The following is a 17,516-nucleotide window of genomic DNA, read 5'->3' as shown; positions in this document are numbered from 1 at the left end:
TGTCTTGAATATAAAACTGTACTAGTATCAAGCTGCGGCTGGCTTAAATTTTCTCCCTAGAACTGTTCGTTAACGGAAAACCTCGTAAGTAGAGATTGTGCCCAACGTCGAAGCACTCAAAAGCGAGGAAACGTCATTGAAGAAAGAATCGGTGAAGGGGTAGACGGGTTGTTACAACACAACTTTCGCAGACAAGCGGGAGCTCACGCACAACTGCACAAGATGAGCATAGTTTCCGAAAATAACCTTTCTCAGCGGAAGGAAACGCTTATCAGGATTATGAATTCCGCATTGTGGCAATAGATCTTGCGTAACGAAATTCTGACAAACAGCGCGCAGCAAGCATGAGCACAGGTTTCACTGTTGTCGTGGTTGTTCCACTTCCTACGTTCGCAAGGCACTCTATACACACACGGGAAGCACACAGAACACGCATGAACGCACGTGTAGTTGGCGAGCACGACTGCTTACCGTTTCAACAGTACTACGAGGTCGAAAGGCGCTCTGCAAGTTTCCAGTGCAGCGTGCGCGACGATACCTGCAGCATACAAGCCGCCGCGTGCTGGACGAGCTGAGGCACGCTAATAATACGCATTACTTCTTTGCGACGTCCACCAAATTTTCCACGACAACCAGCGGAGGCAAGGGAACGCGCTCCATGGCATGAAAATCGTTGGTCTACATTTAGCTGGCGCCACGCATACGGCGTGTTTACAGCGAGATGCAAGCCATCTCCTGGCACTTTCGTGCTCGCGAACTACGTCTCATTTCATTACAGCAAACCTAAAAACACACTATCACACAAACACATCGACGCAGCTCACATAACCGATTGGAGATGGAGCCGTATTTTACAAGTCGCGTGGATAGATGGATGGATGGATGGATGTTATGAGCGTCTCGTTTAGAATGGGGCGGTGGTTTGCGCCACCAAGCTCTTGCTATTAGACTGTCTAATGTCCTACCTAGGTAAAAAAGAAAAAAAAAAAAGAAACACGATGAATTTTCATAACCAAATTTTCTGAACGCCTATCGTGAACTTTGTTTTTGTGCGTCTCCATTTTTTGTCGTTTCCCTACGTTCTTTGTTGCTGTGTTGCTCACCTAACAGGCCGCATACTTGCTGGTAAGCTTCCTAGTTCTTTCCTCCACTGTGGATCAATGTTTTTCATGTAAGAATACTTCAACACTTTCCCAGTCCATTTACTTTCTTCCTTATTCCTTAGTCGTTCTTCATAATCAATTTTACTGTGAGTTTGCCTCACTTCAAAACTTGTCCAGCCCATATCAACCTGCACAGCTTCATTTGTAGTCTTCCAGTGAGCGCCCAATGCGAGGCATCCCACTGATCTTTGGTTGCCATCGAGTCCTGATTGTACTCCTGATTTAAAGCAAACAACCGCATTTCCAAAAGTAAGTCCTGGAACCATTACCGCTTTCCACATACCCCGGAGCATCTCGTACCTATTGTATCCCCAGGGCCCTCTGTGCTTCATTATGGCTGTATTTCGCTTCCCCTTTACTGTTATTGGTTTCTCCTGTGGTTCCATATATATATTGCCTTCGTTTATTCATATACCAAGATATTCATACTCTTTCACCCGAAGTATTTCCTGACCCTGTATCCCCACTATCTGTTCACTGTTGTCATTGAATACCATAACACCTGATCTTCTAACGCTGAATTTCAAGCCTAAATTCTCGTCTTCCTGTCCACAGATATCAGCCAGACGTTGCATATCACTCTGCTTGTTAGCTAGCAACACAATGTCGTCCACATAAAATAAACCTGGAAGCTGCTGCTCTACTACTGTACCCGCCTGTTTGTACGAGAGACTACACCCGATATTACTTCCTTCTAGCGCTCTCTTCATCCTCACCATGTGCATCATAAACAGCAGTGGGGATAAAGGCACCCTACCCAATCTCTTGTTGATATCAACTTTCTCCTCGCTCCTCGTCTCTTCCCATTGGACGCAAACAGTATCTTCTAGTTAAGTCTCTCTCAAAAGCTGTATACAATCGTCACCTAAGCATTCCCCTTCCAGAATATCCCACAAAATGTTGTGGTCTACGTTGTCGTAGGCTCCTGCAATGTCTAAAAAGGCCACATGAACGGCCTGCTTTCTACTCTTGATATTTCAATACACTGAGTAAGAACAAATAATTTGTCATCCAAACAACTGCCTATTCTGAAGCCATTCTGAAGTTCTGCCAAAATGCCATTGTCCTCTGCCCATGCCTGCACTACTTACCTGTATATTACCGATGTAATTGTCAACGGTCTATACGAGTGAATTATATCTTTCTCCCCCTCACCTTTATAAGTTAAATGCATTCTACTTTGTCGCCAACTGTCTGGCATTCGTCTATCTTTTAAAGCTTTTTCCACTGCTTTCACCAGAGCTTCCTTACTTTTTGGTCCTAGTTCATTAATAAACTTAACGGGAACCTCGTCTAGTCCTGTGGCTGTGCGCTTAGGAATTTTCTCTTCCGCTTTCCTCCAGTTTAAATTTGTCAGCACCAGCTCCTTTTCCACTTGGGTCTCTTTCATGCTCTTTTTTTTCTTAAAATACAACCTCGTCATTGCCTTGGAAAGATTCGGCTGTTACTTTTCGGATGTAATTCTCTTCGAGTCTGTTTCCATCTTCGCCTAGGATATGTTGTTGTATTGTTGTTGACTTCCTGCCTAATAATTTTATGTGGTTCCGAAATATTCTAGGTGCGGCCTTCTTTTGCTCACGTACTTCTGACAACCAACTTGACTTCCTCCTTTTAATTTTGCTTGCAGCAGCATTTGAACCATATATTTTTTCTACCGGCGCCGCCAGCGCCGTCTGTATACTTGTGCGGTCGTTGTGGCCTCCGTGATGCCTGCAATAATAAGCACTACAGCAGGTTTTGTGCCATTTTGTGCCCAGCTACGTACACATGTTGCGAGACAAAAAGAAGCATTCACATGCTTATATTGTACGCTGTAATTTAACGCAGAAATAAAGTACACGACGTATTCTTGCTGTTGAATCGCTTATGCCGCATGCAGCCAGCAAAAGCATGACCTTCAACATCTGAACAAGTTACCTTGAAAAAAAAGCTGTCGCTGCGGCGTGATTGAACGATTACAACTTCGGTCACTGGCCTTAAAGCCCTAAATAACGTTTTGAGCAGCCGTTAACTGCGCTACGCTGCGCCGTCACTTCGTTTCCCTTTGAAGTAACTTCCTGCTGTCGTTTGAACGCAGCCCAGAAACTGTCGACACAATCTTGGAGGTACACATGTGCAGTGTGTGATGATTCCTTGCGTTTTGTAACTGTGTCCATCGCATAGCAACAAATATACGATGGTTTTTAATTTTGCTCGTGTGGCGCAGGTTACGCTTATGTGGTCCGTATCTTGCTTTCGTGGGGGCGTGTTTATCGTGCGCGGATCGCGCTCATGTCGTCCGTGCCTTCTGTGTGCATTGTGCGACCCACGAAGACTCCTCGAAAAAAAAAAAAGTGCACGTCTCTGCAGCGAGCATTTGTCACATTTAAGTGGTGTGTGCCATAAATGTGTGGCGGCGTTCGATGTGTTTCGACCCCAAGTGCTGCAGTCATTACATTCCAGCAAGTAGACGCGGCTGCTTACGCGCAGTTTTGTTTGGCGTTTCTTGGTCATCTTTGTGATTTACCTACATGTGCGACAGGCACGTACCCAGGATGTTTTTTTTCGGGGGGGGGGGGGGGGAGGCAACTCAAGGTAACTTTTCTGTGCAAATGAGGGGGGAGGGGTGCCCTTACTAGTGTGAATGTGAATAAAGCCATTTCTCCTTAAAAACGCGGGAACCCGCAAAGGAGAAATGAAGTAAGGTGTATCTCACAGGCGTATACCTGTGGAGATAGACCAAAGGAGATAGGCCTCTCCTTTGCTTGACAAACAAGGAACCACATCAAATGGACTCGCGCAGGAAGAACACTGCCAAGAACAAGTAAACAAGCAAAGGTGTTACATGAAGATTTCTAGTGGCATCTTTTTTTGTAATTAGATCTGGAAGAAATACACAGAACTGTACATTTGCAGAACAATCACAGTTCTTTTGGATCCCTCGCTTACTGCTCTACCAAGTGCCAAAACCGACTCGTATTGTTATTTGGGAAGCTGCGTAACGATGCGTGGCCGCCATGTTCCGTACAACCACGTAGCTAGAGCGCAGGACTCTGCCGTTCTAGACGTACTGCGCCCACCGCGGAAGGTTAGAAAAACACCCACATAAGCATAACAGAAAAGTGGCTACGTCAGGCGGTTAGACTGATAACGGCAGAAGCGTCATTCAAAACACACGGAATCCTTCTCCACTTCTGGCGGCAATTTCTCTACTTCCTATTTAAATAAAGATATGTTGATCCATAAATAGTTTCACGAACAACGGTTAAATTTGTTAATTTTCGTTTTTCCTTCCTGTTTGGCTATTGCCTCGGTTCCCACCTTAGTAGATCGCTTAATTTCTCTACTCCTTGCGACTCTTGTTTCCAGTTGCCAATTTTGCATGAAAAGTGCCGTTTAATGTCGCTTAGTTAGGGGAGGGCGCCCCCCCCCCCCCCCCGGGTATGTGCCTGATATGCGATAGAAACCACAATGCGCGCTTCCATGACGTTACTTTGGTTTGTCTAATTTCGATTATCTTGTTCGCCTTCTTCAATGAGTGTCTTTTTAAAGATGCTCTTGCTTGATAGTAAAAACATCTGAAAAGGGGTTGAAATAATCAGCTAGGATTTTTATTCTTTGGAAAGTGGCGTGAGTGGTAATTTTACAAGAACTTAGCGATACAACTCTCTACGTCGAACTAAAAAGCAAAATATCTATACGTGTTGCAGTGCGTGATGTGTGAATATCTCAGTACGCTCTCAGTGCTGTGGGCCTCGCACCACGTTAACGACGCACGCAATTGTCCAATTCGGTCTGAAGTAATGTATATCACTTTTTCATATCATTTGTTCCATGTACAACATTTTCAATGGGTGCCTTTCCGAGTTAGACACTTTGAGATATTATTCAACAGCATTGAACACCTTCTATTAAACGTTTATAGAGTACAAATGTAGAGTCGTTCTTAGACAGGCCGTGCTTTAGCTTCTTTATATGCCCTATAAACGTTCCTCTATAAAATTCAGTACATATGTCATATGATGGCACATTTTTGGGTGGGATTAGAGAGCAGTCTACAGACAGGCCGCATTAGAAGTGCTAAAAACGTTCTACAAACATTCTTCTATAGAATTTAGTTGATATGATTCCTATACACCCTCTATAGAACGCTTATAGAGGGCGAATGGGGAGCCATTCTACGAACAGGTCACGTTAGAAGTTCTTAAGATGTATTATAAAAATTAATTTATAAAGTTCAGTACATATGACGTCTATACAACCTCTAACACAAATATATTGTCTGTGAAGTGACATTCTTCTATAGGCAGGTTGCTTTAGACTTCGTACAGAGATTCTGTGCAGACGGCTCTATAGCGCGCGAGTTTCTATAGAGTCCCGTTAGACTCCATAGGAACTCATTACGAGTTCTAAAGGAACTCTAAATCCATTTTCATAAGGGAGGGCTCACATACACACACGTGAGCACAAACGTTATATGCACTCTCGCAAAGACTGGTGCCACATATGTGCCTGCAGTGCGCTGCGTCTATTTTTTTTTCTTTATTATTAAGTTCTTCCAAAACCCTCCGGTATTCCAGCGATGGGCATCGAGTGGCATCGAGACGACTAGGAGCGAGAGCCCATGAACAGCCATCGCGGTAGAAAACATGTCGCTCTTTCTCCCACAAGGCCGTAATTGGACCATCCACCGGTATCGGTAGGGCTTTCTCAAGAAGACCGCATAGAAACGGCCATTGCAGTTTCGCCCTAGACTGCGACTTTTTTTTACGCGCCCGACAGTTCCAGCGCTTCATATCCTGTTTGGAGACAAAACTGTCGTTTCTCTCATCAGGTGCGCCGATCGCACCAGCATCAACGCCACGAGAACTCAGTGGCGGGACGCATCTGCTCACGGCGCACGTTGTTCTGCCGTGCCTGTCAGCTGGGCCACGCCTTAGGACCGGTTAGCTCCAAGTCTAGAATGAAATCTAATTCAGCCAAAAAGTGTACTTCGCACTTGGTCAAGTGCAAGACCTAACCCGTGTCTGTCTGCGCAGGTGTCGGAGCAGGCCTGGCTGCTGCCATGCAGCTTCGCAGCTTCCTGGGCGAGCTGGGCATGATAACGGTGCCGTTCATCAGCCTCAACGCCAAAGTCCAGACGCTGGTCGCCGAAGATGGCAGTGCCTCGGACGACGGCTTCTCCGAGCGCTTGGCCAAGCTCTTCGGCGAGCTCGAGTGGTACGGGGCAGCACTCAGGAATCACAAGGAGGCCTGCGGCCCGCCTATGTAATCGACCCTTCGGCACGATATTCCAAGCGAGCGACGGAGCCCGCTGTAGGATTCACGCACAAGAGAGCGCGAACATTTTGCACGCTGTGTTTGCTGACACATGCGTCTGAACGTGGACGTCTTCAGAGCGAGGAGCAAAACTACTTTTCACTTCGTACGTGAGAGGAAAATATTGGGAATAATAAAAATGATTACAAAGGCTATATTCAACAAAATTTTTGCAACGTGTGGTGCTTCGTATTTTCACCGGCACATGCGCGGCTCGCAAGACACAAGACTTGTCTTTCCTTGGTGCTTTTATTTATTCATCTCACCTGCGGACATTGCTGCTATGACGTACGAAGGTAGCGTGTGCCGCCAACACGGCACAATTTAACAAGAAGACACAGTCGAGCACTAACGTAAAAGTACGCGTATATTGCATTCACTAACTGCTTGCAGTGTTGTCGATCTCTCATGTCACATACCGCCATAAAATTTGTAGTCATTGGCCAGCTGCACATTATGTATAAACACGCAAACTTCGCGTTTCTTCCGCTGGTGCCACGCCCAATTCCTGGCGAACAGGCTTGCAAGTTTCCTATTCGTGTTGCTTGCTTGTTCAATGCTTGCCATACAGCGTATCCTGCTCTACAATAAGCTTTGTCAATTTTCTGTACGCTCGCTCGTCGTCCACAGCGCCCCGCCAAGTGCAGCCTCCTTTGGCGGCGGTCGCGCATCGTTTGCGATGCATAACGGTTGCGCACGCCGCGTTGCCCTCACACGCCGGTCACATTCACGAGGTTGTATTTCGTGACAATCGAGGTTTGGCTGACACCACCGTCACTTCTTCTTCTTCTTCTTCTTCTTCCTTTTCTTCTTTTTCCGTTTTTTGCTCTTGCTGGAGCGAGACTTGCTTTTGCGTTTCCTTTTCTTCTTGCTGGACTTCTTGGAGCGCTTCTTCCTCTTTTTCTTCTTGGAACTGCCCTTGGATTTCTTTTTCTTTTTCTTCTTTTTCTTCTTCCTTTTTGAACTTCCCTTCTCGCTACCTGCGGAGCTGGACGCGCTGCCCGACGTGGAAGCAGCGGCTCCAGACGCCGCGCTCGTGGGCGTCGCAGTCGGTGACGCCGATCCCGACGTCGAAGGCGTCGTGGTAGTGGGCCCCGAAGTCGTGGCGCTGGGCGACGACGACAACGAGCTGTAGGAGCGCGTGCCCGAAGAACGGCCCAGCACGGACGGCACTGATGGTATCCGCGACAGCGCCGTGTAGATAGTCGTCTTCGATGGCGACGGGAGCTTCTTGCCAGATGACTTGCGCCAGTTGCCTATTTCGCGTGCTAGCTGCGTCTCGACGCCGATCAGACGCCGGATTTTATCCTCGGCGTTAGCTAGGCCCTGGAAGTACTGGTCGTCGGTCGCAATGTCGGACTGTCGGTACAGCGCCAACTCGTTGGCCAGCTGCGCCTCCAGGTCGATCAGTTCCCACAGTTTACTTTCGGCCGCAAATATGTTCTTCGTGTAGTCCTCACCCTTGAGGCCGCTTTGCTGAATGGCCCTGCGTGCTTCTATCACTTCTCTAGATACCCGTATCACGTTCTGAATTAGGTTACGGATACGGTTTCCCATCTGCAGCACGCGCATGTCCCGGGCTTCGGCGCGCATCCGTTCGTCGTAGCCCTCTGTGAGATTGCAAAGGCTCCGGCAGAGCCAGCCCCACAGCGATGGCAGCTCGTCCTGGTCAGCCCTGCTGCGACGCCTTCTCGTGCGGAAAGTTGTCTCGTCCATTCCCTCGTCGTCGTCGTCGTCGTCGTCGTCGTCATCGTCGTCTCGCCATTGGTCCAGGAATCCCCTCGACCTCCTGCGCCTCGAGTAGCGACGCCTGCGACGCAGTCGTGGACTTGTCCTCGACATGTAGCCGGCAGAATCGTCGTCGTCGTCATCGATGGACCGCGACCTGGAACGCGATCTGGACCGCCGTCTTGCCCTACTTCGCGTTGGCGAGCTAAGCGTGTTGTACATATCATCGATGGATTTCGCTAGGCGTTCCATGCTGTCGTGCAGAGCTCTCTTGCCCCTGCACCCGGAAGACGAGCGGGACAGACAGGCGATGACCGGCGTCACTGCCGCGGGTGCTGGCACTGGACTGGCCGCCACGTGGACGACTGGAGAGGAGGCGGGAACCGGTGGGCCGGCCTCGTCGGCTGCTCGGTTGACGACGATCGTGGTCTTCGATATGACGGGCGGGCACGACCGCTGCACTGAGGGTGCAGGCGCGTACTCGGCGTCGTCTTCCATGGGCACAGCCGAAATTCCAATTTCATGCTGCGGCCTGACACGAGTGTCCAAGTAGTTTAGGCCTTGTTCGAGCATAGCCAGGGGCACTACGGGCACGTAATTTGTTTTCAGCAGCTGGTACCCGGGAGGCGGAGAAGCACCGCGAGCGTTCTCGTAGACGGGTTCTTCGCACGTGTAGTGCTTGTACTCCTCCTTCACGACTCTCTGGTCATCCGACGTAACGGCAGCGTCCATATATTTTAGCGCCTCCGGTGGATCCATCAAGGTCGACTTGTCGGCGTACGTTTTCGTTTCTGTCCTTTCCCAGATAACTTCAGGCTTAATGTCCAGCGGAGCGCAAGGATAGTTCAAATGTGGATGAGAGTACGTGTACTGTGCGTTAGCACACACCGTCTGCGACATGGAGCCAGCGGGTTCCGACGCCATGCAGCCGTAGGCCAGACACTGCTGGTACGCCGGACAAGCGTGGACTGGGCAAGTCGTGGTGTTCGTCAAAGACGGTGACTGTAACGCACCAGCGAATTCCTGTTCAAGCACAATTGTTTGTTTCTTGTCGCCGTCTTTCTTGCCAACGTCAAGGTCGGAAATCTTAGCACCAGGGCCCACAAACTCTAAAATGATCTTGCGGTCCTTTTTCGACTTCTCGCCGTCACGCTTCCGCATGTGTTCAAAGGTGCGAACTTCGCCAAAGCCTCCAGCAGGCGCAGTCCCCTCTCCAAGGATCTCGTCGATGAGCCTCATCTTGAGGTGGTTGAGCTTCCGCAAGTTGGCTTTAATCTCGTCTGCCATACTCGAACGTGATCCCACAGGTTGGCTCTGAAGTGCTCTTCGCGTTGTTTCCAGCTGAGAAAGCAGGCGCATTTTATTGTCCAAGTCCATTGCAACAGCACCTAATGCGCTTCTTGGAGTTTGGCTACCGGGGATATCTGGCGGAAACGGCCCGTAGAAGGCGGCCGGCATCATGGGTGGCATGGGTGATACGGGCGGTGTCATCATCGGTGGCAAGGGTGACATCATTGGTGACAGCGGAGACGCCATCATGGCAGGCACCTGAGCCGCGGCTGCTAGCAGGTGCTGCTGTTGCGCAATGACGTCGTGCGGCGACATCCCGTACGCAACCTGCGCCACGTTTTCGGTGGCGGCCTTCTCGATATCGGCGAGATGCATGAGTTGCTGCTTGGCCAGCATCTGCGACGTCATGTTCGGGTCGGTGATGCTGACGCTCACATTGGGCAGGCGCTGCTCCATCTCCTCGCGCTGCCTCCTGACCTTGTCGAGGAGCTCCTTCTTCTTCTTCTCCTCGGCCTTCTTGGCCTGCTCCTTTTTGTCGAGCTCATCACGCATCTTGACCATGTCCTCGAGGCTGTCGCCGGGCCCAAGCATCTTAGCCAGGTGGAACTCGTCATCTCCCACCTTCCTGAAACGCCTGAGGCCCTCGACGCGCTTGTCGTGGTTCCTCGCGTTGGCAAGCTGGTCGAAGTAGTGTATCTTGAGGTCGATGAACTCTTTGAGCTTGTCCTTGGACATGTTCTTGGTGGCAAGCGCGACCTCATCCTCGCTGAGCCTCTTGAATGTCTCGAGTCCGAGCCTGCGGTCTTCCTCCTTATCGGTGCCCATCATGCGATCCCACACGAGCACCTTGCGGTCCATAATGTCTCGCAGCTTCTTGCGCTCGATGTCCTTCTCTGTGGGCGGCGACAGTTCGGTCAGCGGCGTCGCGTGAGGACTACCGCGGCCCCTCCCAGGAGAAGCGGCCCCTCCGCGGCCTCCGCGGCCGGGCGAGCTGCGGCCGGGAGATCCGCGGCCGGGGCTGGCCCGGCCCCGCGGCAGCGCCGGCGCCGAGCGGCCAGCGCCCTTCTTCGACATGGCCGCTCACGGGGGCGCGCTCGGCTGCGCGCAGCGCCCCCGTGTGGCCAGGCGTTCTTTCGAGTATCGAGAGGCACGCTCACCGACGAGGGCGGCTCAAAGTACGCGGCACTCCATTCGATTTGTGCCTGGCTCTCTCAACGAACAGGGGTTATTTCCCGTCACCTCTGCGCTGACACCGGTAGGCTGATCCAGTTGTCTGATCGGGCACATATCGCGTGTCCAAACTCATAATAACTGTCATCATCAAAGAAACGGCTGCAGTCACCGCTGTCAAGCCACCGTTGCGCATTTAGGCATCACGAAAGTACTGCTAGCTGCACGAGCATGCAGATGTGTTCAGAGGGTGCGGGCCATAAAAAGCGCAAACGAACCACTCGGCGTGTCTCTCTCAGCTGTTGCGGCCTTATTTCCAGTGCGGTTACCAGGTAACTAGCAAGTTTACCTTGATCTAGTCCGATGAGCACGTTACGGCGGTTTAAAGAGGCATTCAAAGCGTCCTGAGGGGCGGGAAGTTCGCTCAGAATTCTACAATGCCGACAGCCAGAAAAAAAACTTTCGCAGCATTTGTCACAGGTATCATCATCGTCGTCTTCATCATGTTTTCTGGACAAGGAACAAGTTACCAATTATTACTCACTTTATAACTGCGAGAGCTCTTTTAATTTTGAAATTTCCAGTTAATAATTTCCTTTCAACTTACTTTTCACACAATTATTTTTACTTTCTTGAAGCCTCCTATCGCCCGATTCGCGGCCAGTCCCCCACAGAGGGTTGTTCCATTTTACGAAGGAACAACCAACAAATCAACTTGTACCCGCACGGTATTTGATCCCGTGTCCGCGAAATGTGTTCATGCCGAGTCCTTGACACGTGACACCATGAAGGGAACTTTGGCCCCACAAAAATTAAATATGACTACAAGGATGCCAAATATGCCAAGAAAAATGTCGAAAAATAATTTGGTATGAAATGCCAGGAAATGTAGAAAAAATTTGAAAGACCCTTAAGCGTCGCCTTTAAGAGTGAAACGCAATAGCATTCAAAAATCCCTGAATGCTTCTCACTCATCCCGGAGCGCATGTAAGCGTAATGTTGACCGGGAAACGCTGCCCGCAAACGCTGTGCACGAAGGCCGGCTTTACGGTAGAAACGCGGCCTCTTGCGTGGGCCGCGATGCGACGGAGGCGAGCGTCAGCTGGAGGTATCGCAAGAACCGGGCGCACCGCTCCGTGGCCTCCAAGACGCGCATCGCGACGGCGCTTGCAAATGGCGGACGCCGCGGCCGGTCTGTGCGTGAAGGGGTTTCTTCGAGTTTTCGAGTAACAGAACTATACTTTCTCGTATAGTCAAATTAGAATCCGAGCTATAATGTCTGTAGGTTGTGTGTAAGCCGTAGGTTGCAATTTTTGTGCGTATTTTAACTTGAGAAATTCAATTATTTCAGCAAATTTCTTGCGTCTCATGGAAAGCCTCGGCATGGGTGGTTCGAAAATCTTTTTGCACTAACGACGTCTGACGCCGGACTTTTTCTTTCTTTTTTGCGACACGGGCTTCATAACGCTATCGTGTTCAAAGAAGTAATAATTGAAAAGAACACGTGGGAAAGAAATCGCAGCAGAAGTGGCACCCCTAGCAATGTTACCCAGGTGCTCTAGCCCGCTCGCGCACAACGCATTTGCGTAAATGTACAACTCATAGTAAAATATTTAGCGCGCACAATCGAACAGGACACATAAGCCAACCATCAGTTGCAATCACTGACAATGAATTTCCATTCTTAAATACAGGTTGAACCTTTTTAATCTGTTTTAATCTGTTTCTGTTTATCTGACGACTCTTGTTGCACATGCTCAGAGGTGACGGTTGGGGTATTTATGTTCTGTATCTTTCCGAAAATAAGCAGTTGTGAGTAAGCGCTCGTGTGTCCCCCTTCACTGTGTCCTTGTCGATTGTGCGCGCTAAATATTTCACTATGAATTCGTACCAGCTCGCCCAACTATCAGTTTTGCTAAATGGACAAGTTGGCCCGACCAAATTGATGTAAACAGGTTGGTCAAAAGTTCAATAAGTAATTAACGAAAACCAACTGGGACAGCGTCTACCTTGCGCCCAACTCCTCAAAGCACTGTCACATCACTGCAGTATCTCACTGACAAGGTGCTCGCAAGTACTTTGCCAGTAGAAGCTCTTCAATTTGCTGTCTTATACCAAGCATTACTATGGGAACCGTTTTCCGCGCAAAAGCTGTTTCCTATCATTTTGCGACTTGCGAGTGAGCTTATCGTATCTGATCGCACACGCTAGCGCAGACTACGCGCACAGGTATATATATATATATATATATATATATATATATATATATATATATATATATATATATATATATATATATATATGTATATATATAAACAAGCTCTTGATTCGTGATATCAGTGAAGGGTTTGCAGCTGCCCTTTTCCCTACCCCCAGTGTAGGGTAGCAAACCAGACGCTCACCTGGTTGACCTCGTTGCCTTTTCTCTTGCTTTTTCTTTTCAACTGCAACAAGCGTGACGATGAGGGCTTGTTGGTTTATCACCTTTGAATGACATGAAGCGTAGCATAGCAAGAACAGGTCAGTTCAGAACAGAAGGATAAGTCGCATGCGCAGTTTATCGGATTCCACTATCCTGTGGTAGATACCACATAGGTCAGACCAGCAGGCATTAATGTGTGAGAGAACCAGAAACGAAGTGAAAAATCTATCAGATGACGGTTTTCCAGCATTTCACTGCAAAATGTGTGGATGCCGCCCCGTTCTTGAAGATACTGCTAATATAGCAAAAATAAATCAGACTGCAAGGTTAATCATAGAAACCGAGCGGGTCTTATCTGCCGCTTACCATTGCATCAGTCAACATTCCTTGTCTACTAAAGAACTGCATTACTTGCGCTTGCCTTGAGAGGGTGCATTGCACCACGGGCACCCGCGAACACCGCTGAGCGCGATTAATGGACGGCAATGCAGCGGTGGCCGTGCTACGCGGCACAGCGCGAGCTTCCGACGGGCGCCGCGTGGGGCAAAAAACGGCGCTGCTGCGCTCAAGGCTCAACCAGACGTACGCGTTCCAATGCGTCCGCACACGCCGCGCTGGCTCGACGTCGCGCCGCGCCCGACGGAGGAAGAGGGCGCGCACCCAAACGATGCACGAGTTACCGCGCGTAGCCGCGCGTCTCGTCGCGGCAGCGCAGTGTTGCTAGCTTGCCATGTTCAAGGCAGTCTAGCAATGTGTTACATATTGCAAGACAATAATTTTAGCTTAAAGCTTGTTTTTATATTTCAGAAACATATTTTACGACTCCTTGTGGGTCATTCAGCTCAACTGCGACCTAATATGAGTATTGTGAGCCCGGCGAAACCTGCAGCAGCATCGGCATAGCATCACTCGTGTGCTACGCGCCTCGCGTGTTGTACGGTGTGTCAGACCTCGAACTGCGCTGCAAGCTTTCGACCTTTGTGCTAACTGTTGAATCATGAGACCGTTGTCCAGAAAAAAGAAAGTGTTGCTCGTCATGAAAATTATGACGTTGCTGCTAATGCTGAAGAGAAGGCGACGTCGGTACCAGCAGTACCAATGGTTGGCGACGTTGCACTTCGGCGATCAAAGTTTCATTGTTAATGCAGCCGTCACGGCTGAAGATTTCCGCACCTGCCATGAAGAACGTCGATCTCAACGCGCACAGCCAACAAGGTGCTGAAGCAGCTTGCCCGGGCTTGCCTGAACGTCGCTCGAAGAGTCGTTCCGGAAGTGACGTTGGCTCGCCGTGGTCATGTGAGGTGCGTCATGCTACTGACGCGAGCGGCAGCTTCCGGCGCGGGCGCAGAAATCCTAGCGGTTGTAGGTCTCCACGCCGCCGCGCGCCGACACGCGAAACAGCCTCCGCGCCTGACGCCGTACGCGCCCAGGCGTGGTGCGGCGCGTGCGGGCGCATTGCAACGCGTACGTCTGGTTGAGCCTTCAGAAAGAAGCGCGCACACTCCCGCGGCCGAATTGACTGCAGCGCCACCGAACATTCTGGCGCGCGCGTTTTGAACGCTAACTGGTACGCGTTACACTGCGTTGATCAGCACGGCATTTGTTTTTGTTTTTTGCTTCTACTACTCAACCGCGCGCGACATTGGTGCGGAATCGTTTTATTATGAAGTAAAAATGGTTGCGAACTATCTTTACAAGCCTCCATCGAATCTGTGCCATGTGCAATTTCATAAAGTAGACACAAAACGCCTTGTCAAATTAAGAAATGTTTATTTTCCTCTACATAAATGCACGTTCGGGGATTTTTGTGCATTCATCCAACGTTGTGGCATTCGATAAGCAGCCGCCGCTCCCCTACGAAGCTCCACCGGACGGCGTGAGCTGAAAAAAGAAAATTACAAGCATACGTGTCATTTTGGTATTAGCACCTTATAGAAATACTGCCTGTATAGGCGAAACGGGGAGAAAGTGGTGAATGGGCGGCATTACGAACAAAATCAATTCGCTTTTACATACACGGCGTAGAATATACCCGACTAATATCAAACAATACCATAAAATAAGAAGAAAACACCTGATTTCCAAGCAGTCCCCCATTCCCGGGCATTCTTTCCTGCATTTTATGGGCACAAATACATGGGCGACTGCACCGTGTCCAAATTACTTTGGCCTCAGTCGACGCGATGGTACGCTACGTACACACAGGCAGCTAAAACACAGGCTCTCAGCCAGACCATGCTAGACGCTCGAATGCCTTCTACTCGACCTCAAGACAAATGCGTGGGAGCGAAGCTTGTTTTTCAATGGTTAAGAAGACAGAATCTTCGAGTTAAGAGTTCCTCATTTTTAAACTCCTCGGCGTTATCTTTTACGCGTTCTGGCGGTGCAACACACTCCGGTGTTATCGCTCTTGGCAATCCTTCGTCGCGTTTCCGACAAGCATGAGTACCGAAACAAAGTATATGTTGCGGCAGCGCCATAAAAAGCGTCACAAACATGTCCCACTAAGATTCACTACACGCCAAGCTAACTTTGTCGCCATGGCCGAGCTGCTCTTGGTTATAACTGAGTCACAACGCCAGGCACGGCCAACGCGCCCCGAATGTATCAAAAAAGGTATCAGAATTAATTACAGCTATGTTCAGGGTCAGACAAAGCCTCGTAAACTCGTCGCTGTAAGATACAGTACACACGAAACTAACTGCGTCACACGGCCGAGCTGCTTTTCGTTAACTGCGTCACAACGTCAGGCGCGGCGAGCGCGCCTCGAAAGTATCCCAAAAGGTATCAAAATTAATTACAGTTATGTTCAGGGTCAGACAAAGCCTCGTGAACTGGTCCCAGTAAGATTCTTCAGTACACGCGAAACTAACTGCGTCACACGACCGAGCTGCGTTTCGTTAACTGCGTCACAACGTCAGGCGCGGCGAGCGCGCCCCGAAAGTATCCCAAATGGTATCAAAATTAATTACAGTTATGTTCAGGGTCAGACAAAGCCTCATGGACTCGTCCCAGTAAGATTCAGTACACGCGAAACTAACTGCGTCACACAACCGAGCTTCTTTTCGTTAACTGCGTCACAACGCCAGGCGCGGCGAGCGTGCCTCGAAAGTATCCCAAAAGGTATCAAAATTAATACAGTCATGTTCAGGGTCAGACAAAGCCTCATGGACTCGTCCCAGTAAGATTCAGTACACGCGAAACTAACTGCGTCACACAACAGAGCTGCTTTTCGTTAACTGCGTCACAACGCCAGGCGCGGCGAGCGTGCCTCGAAAGTATCAAAAAAGGTATCAGAATTAATTACAGTTATGTTCAGGGTCAGAGAAAGCCTCATGGACTCGTCCCAGTAAGATTCAGTACACGCGAAACTAACTGCGTCACACAACCGAGCTTCTTTTCGTTAACTGCGTCACAACGCCAGGCGCGGCGAGCGTGCCTCGAAAGTATCCCAAAAGGTATCAAAATTAATACAGTCATGTTCAGGGTCAGACAAAGCCTCATGGACTCGTCCCAGTAAGATTCAGTACACGCGAAACTAACTGCGTCACACAACCGAGCTGCTTTTCGTTAACTGCGTCACAACGCCAGGCGCGGCGAGCGTGCCTCGAAAGTATCAAAAAAGGTATCAGAATTAATTACAGTTATGTTCAGGGTCAGAGAAAGCCTCGTAAACTCGTCGCTGTAAGATACAGTGCATACGAAACTAACTGCGTCACACGGCCGAGCTGCTTTTCGTTAACTGCGTCACAACGCCAGGCGCGGCCAGCGTGCCTGGAAAGTATCCCAAAAGGTATTAAAATTAATACAGTCATGTTCAGGGTCAGACAAAGCCTCATGGACTCGTCCCAGTAAGATTCAATACACGCGAAACTAACTGCGTCACACAACCGAGCTTCTTTTCGTTAACTGCGTCACAACGCCAGGCGCGGCGAACGCGCCTCGAAAGTATCCCAAAAGGTATCAAAATTAATACAGTCATGTTCAGGGTCAGACAAAGCCTCGTGAACTCGTCCCAGTAAGATTCTTCAGTACACGCGAAACTAACTGCGTCACACGACCGAGCCGCGTTTCGTTAACTGCGTCACAACGTCAGGCGCGGCGAGCGCGCCTCGAAAGTATCCCAAAAGGTATCAAAATTAATTACAGTTATGTTCAGGGTCAGACAAAGCCTCGTGAACTGGTCCCAGTAAGATTCTTCAGTACACGCGAAACTAACTGCGTCACACGACCGAGCTGCGTTTCGTTAACTGCGTCACAACGTCAGGCGCGGCGAGCGCGCCCCGAAAGTATCCCAAATGGTATCAAAATTAATTACAGTTATGTTCAGGGTCAGACAAAGCCTCGTGAACTGGTCCCAGTAAGATTCTTCAGTACACGCGAAACTAACTGCGTCACACGACCGAGCTGCGTTTCGTTAACTGCGTCACAACGTCAGGCGCGGC

The 17,516-nt window shown here is 49.5% G+C and overlaps 1 protein-coding gene and 1 long non-coding RNA gene across 6 annotated transcripts in view; one reads left to right on the top strand and one right to left on the bottom strand.

Annotated features, from left to right (window-relative positions):
• Window positions 1–6,628, top strand: part of LOC126521650 (NADPH azoreductase-like) — a 148,892-nt gene extending 142,264 nt beyond the window's left edge. For all 5 annotated transcript variants that reach the window (XM_055065765.1, XM_050170372.2, XM_055065767.2 and 2 more), the window contains exon 4: window positions 6,182–6,628. In XM_055065765.1, the coding sequence (XP_054921740.1) occupies window positions 6,182–6,414 (233 nt within the window). In that variant the 3' untranslated portion in view covers window positions 6,415–6,628. The remainder of the gene's footprint in view (window positions 1–6,181) is intronic.
• An 8,193-nt stretch (window positions 6,629–14,821) lies between these two features.
• LOC129382190 (uncharacterized) overlaps window positions 14,822–17,516 on the bottom strand; it is a 38,100-nt gene continuing 35,405 nt past the window's right edge. The window contains exon 2 of the long non-coding RNA XR_008610273.1: window positions 14,822–14,952. This is a non-coding gene — a long non-coding RNA (uncharacterized lncRNA). The remainder of the gene's footprint in view (window positions 14,953–17,516) is intronic.

Source organism: Dermacentor andersoni, chromosome 6 (assembly GCF_023375885.2).
Source record: "Dermacentor andersoni chromosome 6, qqDerAnde1_hic_scaffold, whole genome shotgun sequence".
NCBI lineage: Eukaryota > Metazoa > Arthropoda > Arachnida > Ixodida > Ixodidae > Dermacentor > Dermacentor andersoni.
This window is presented reverse-complemented; position numbering and strand designations above follow the sequence as displayed.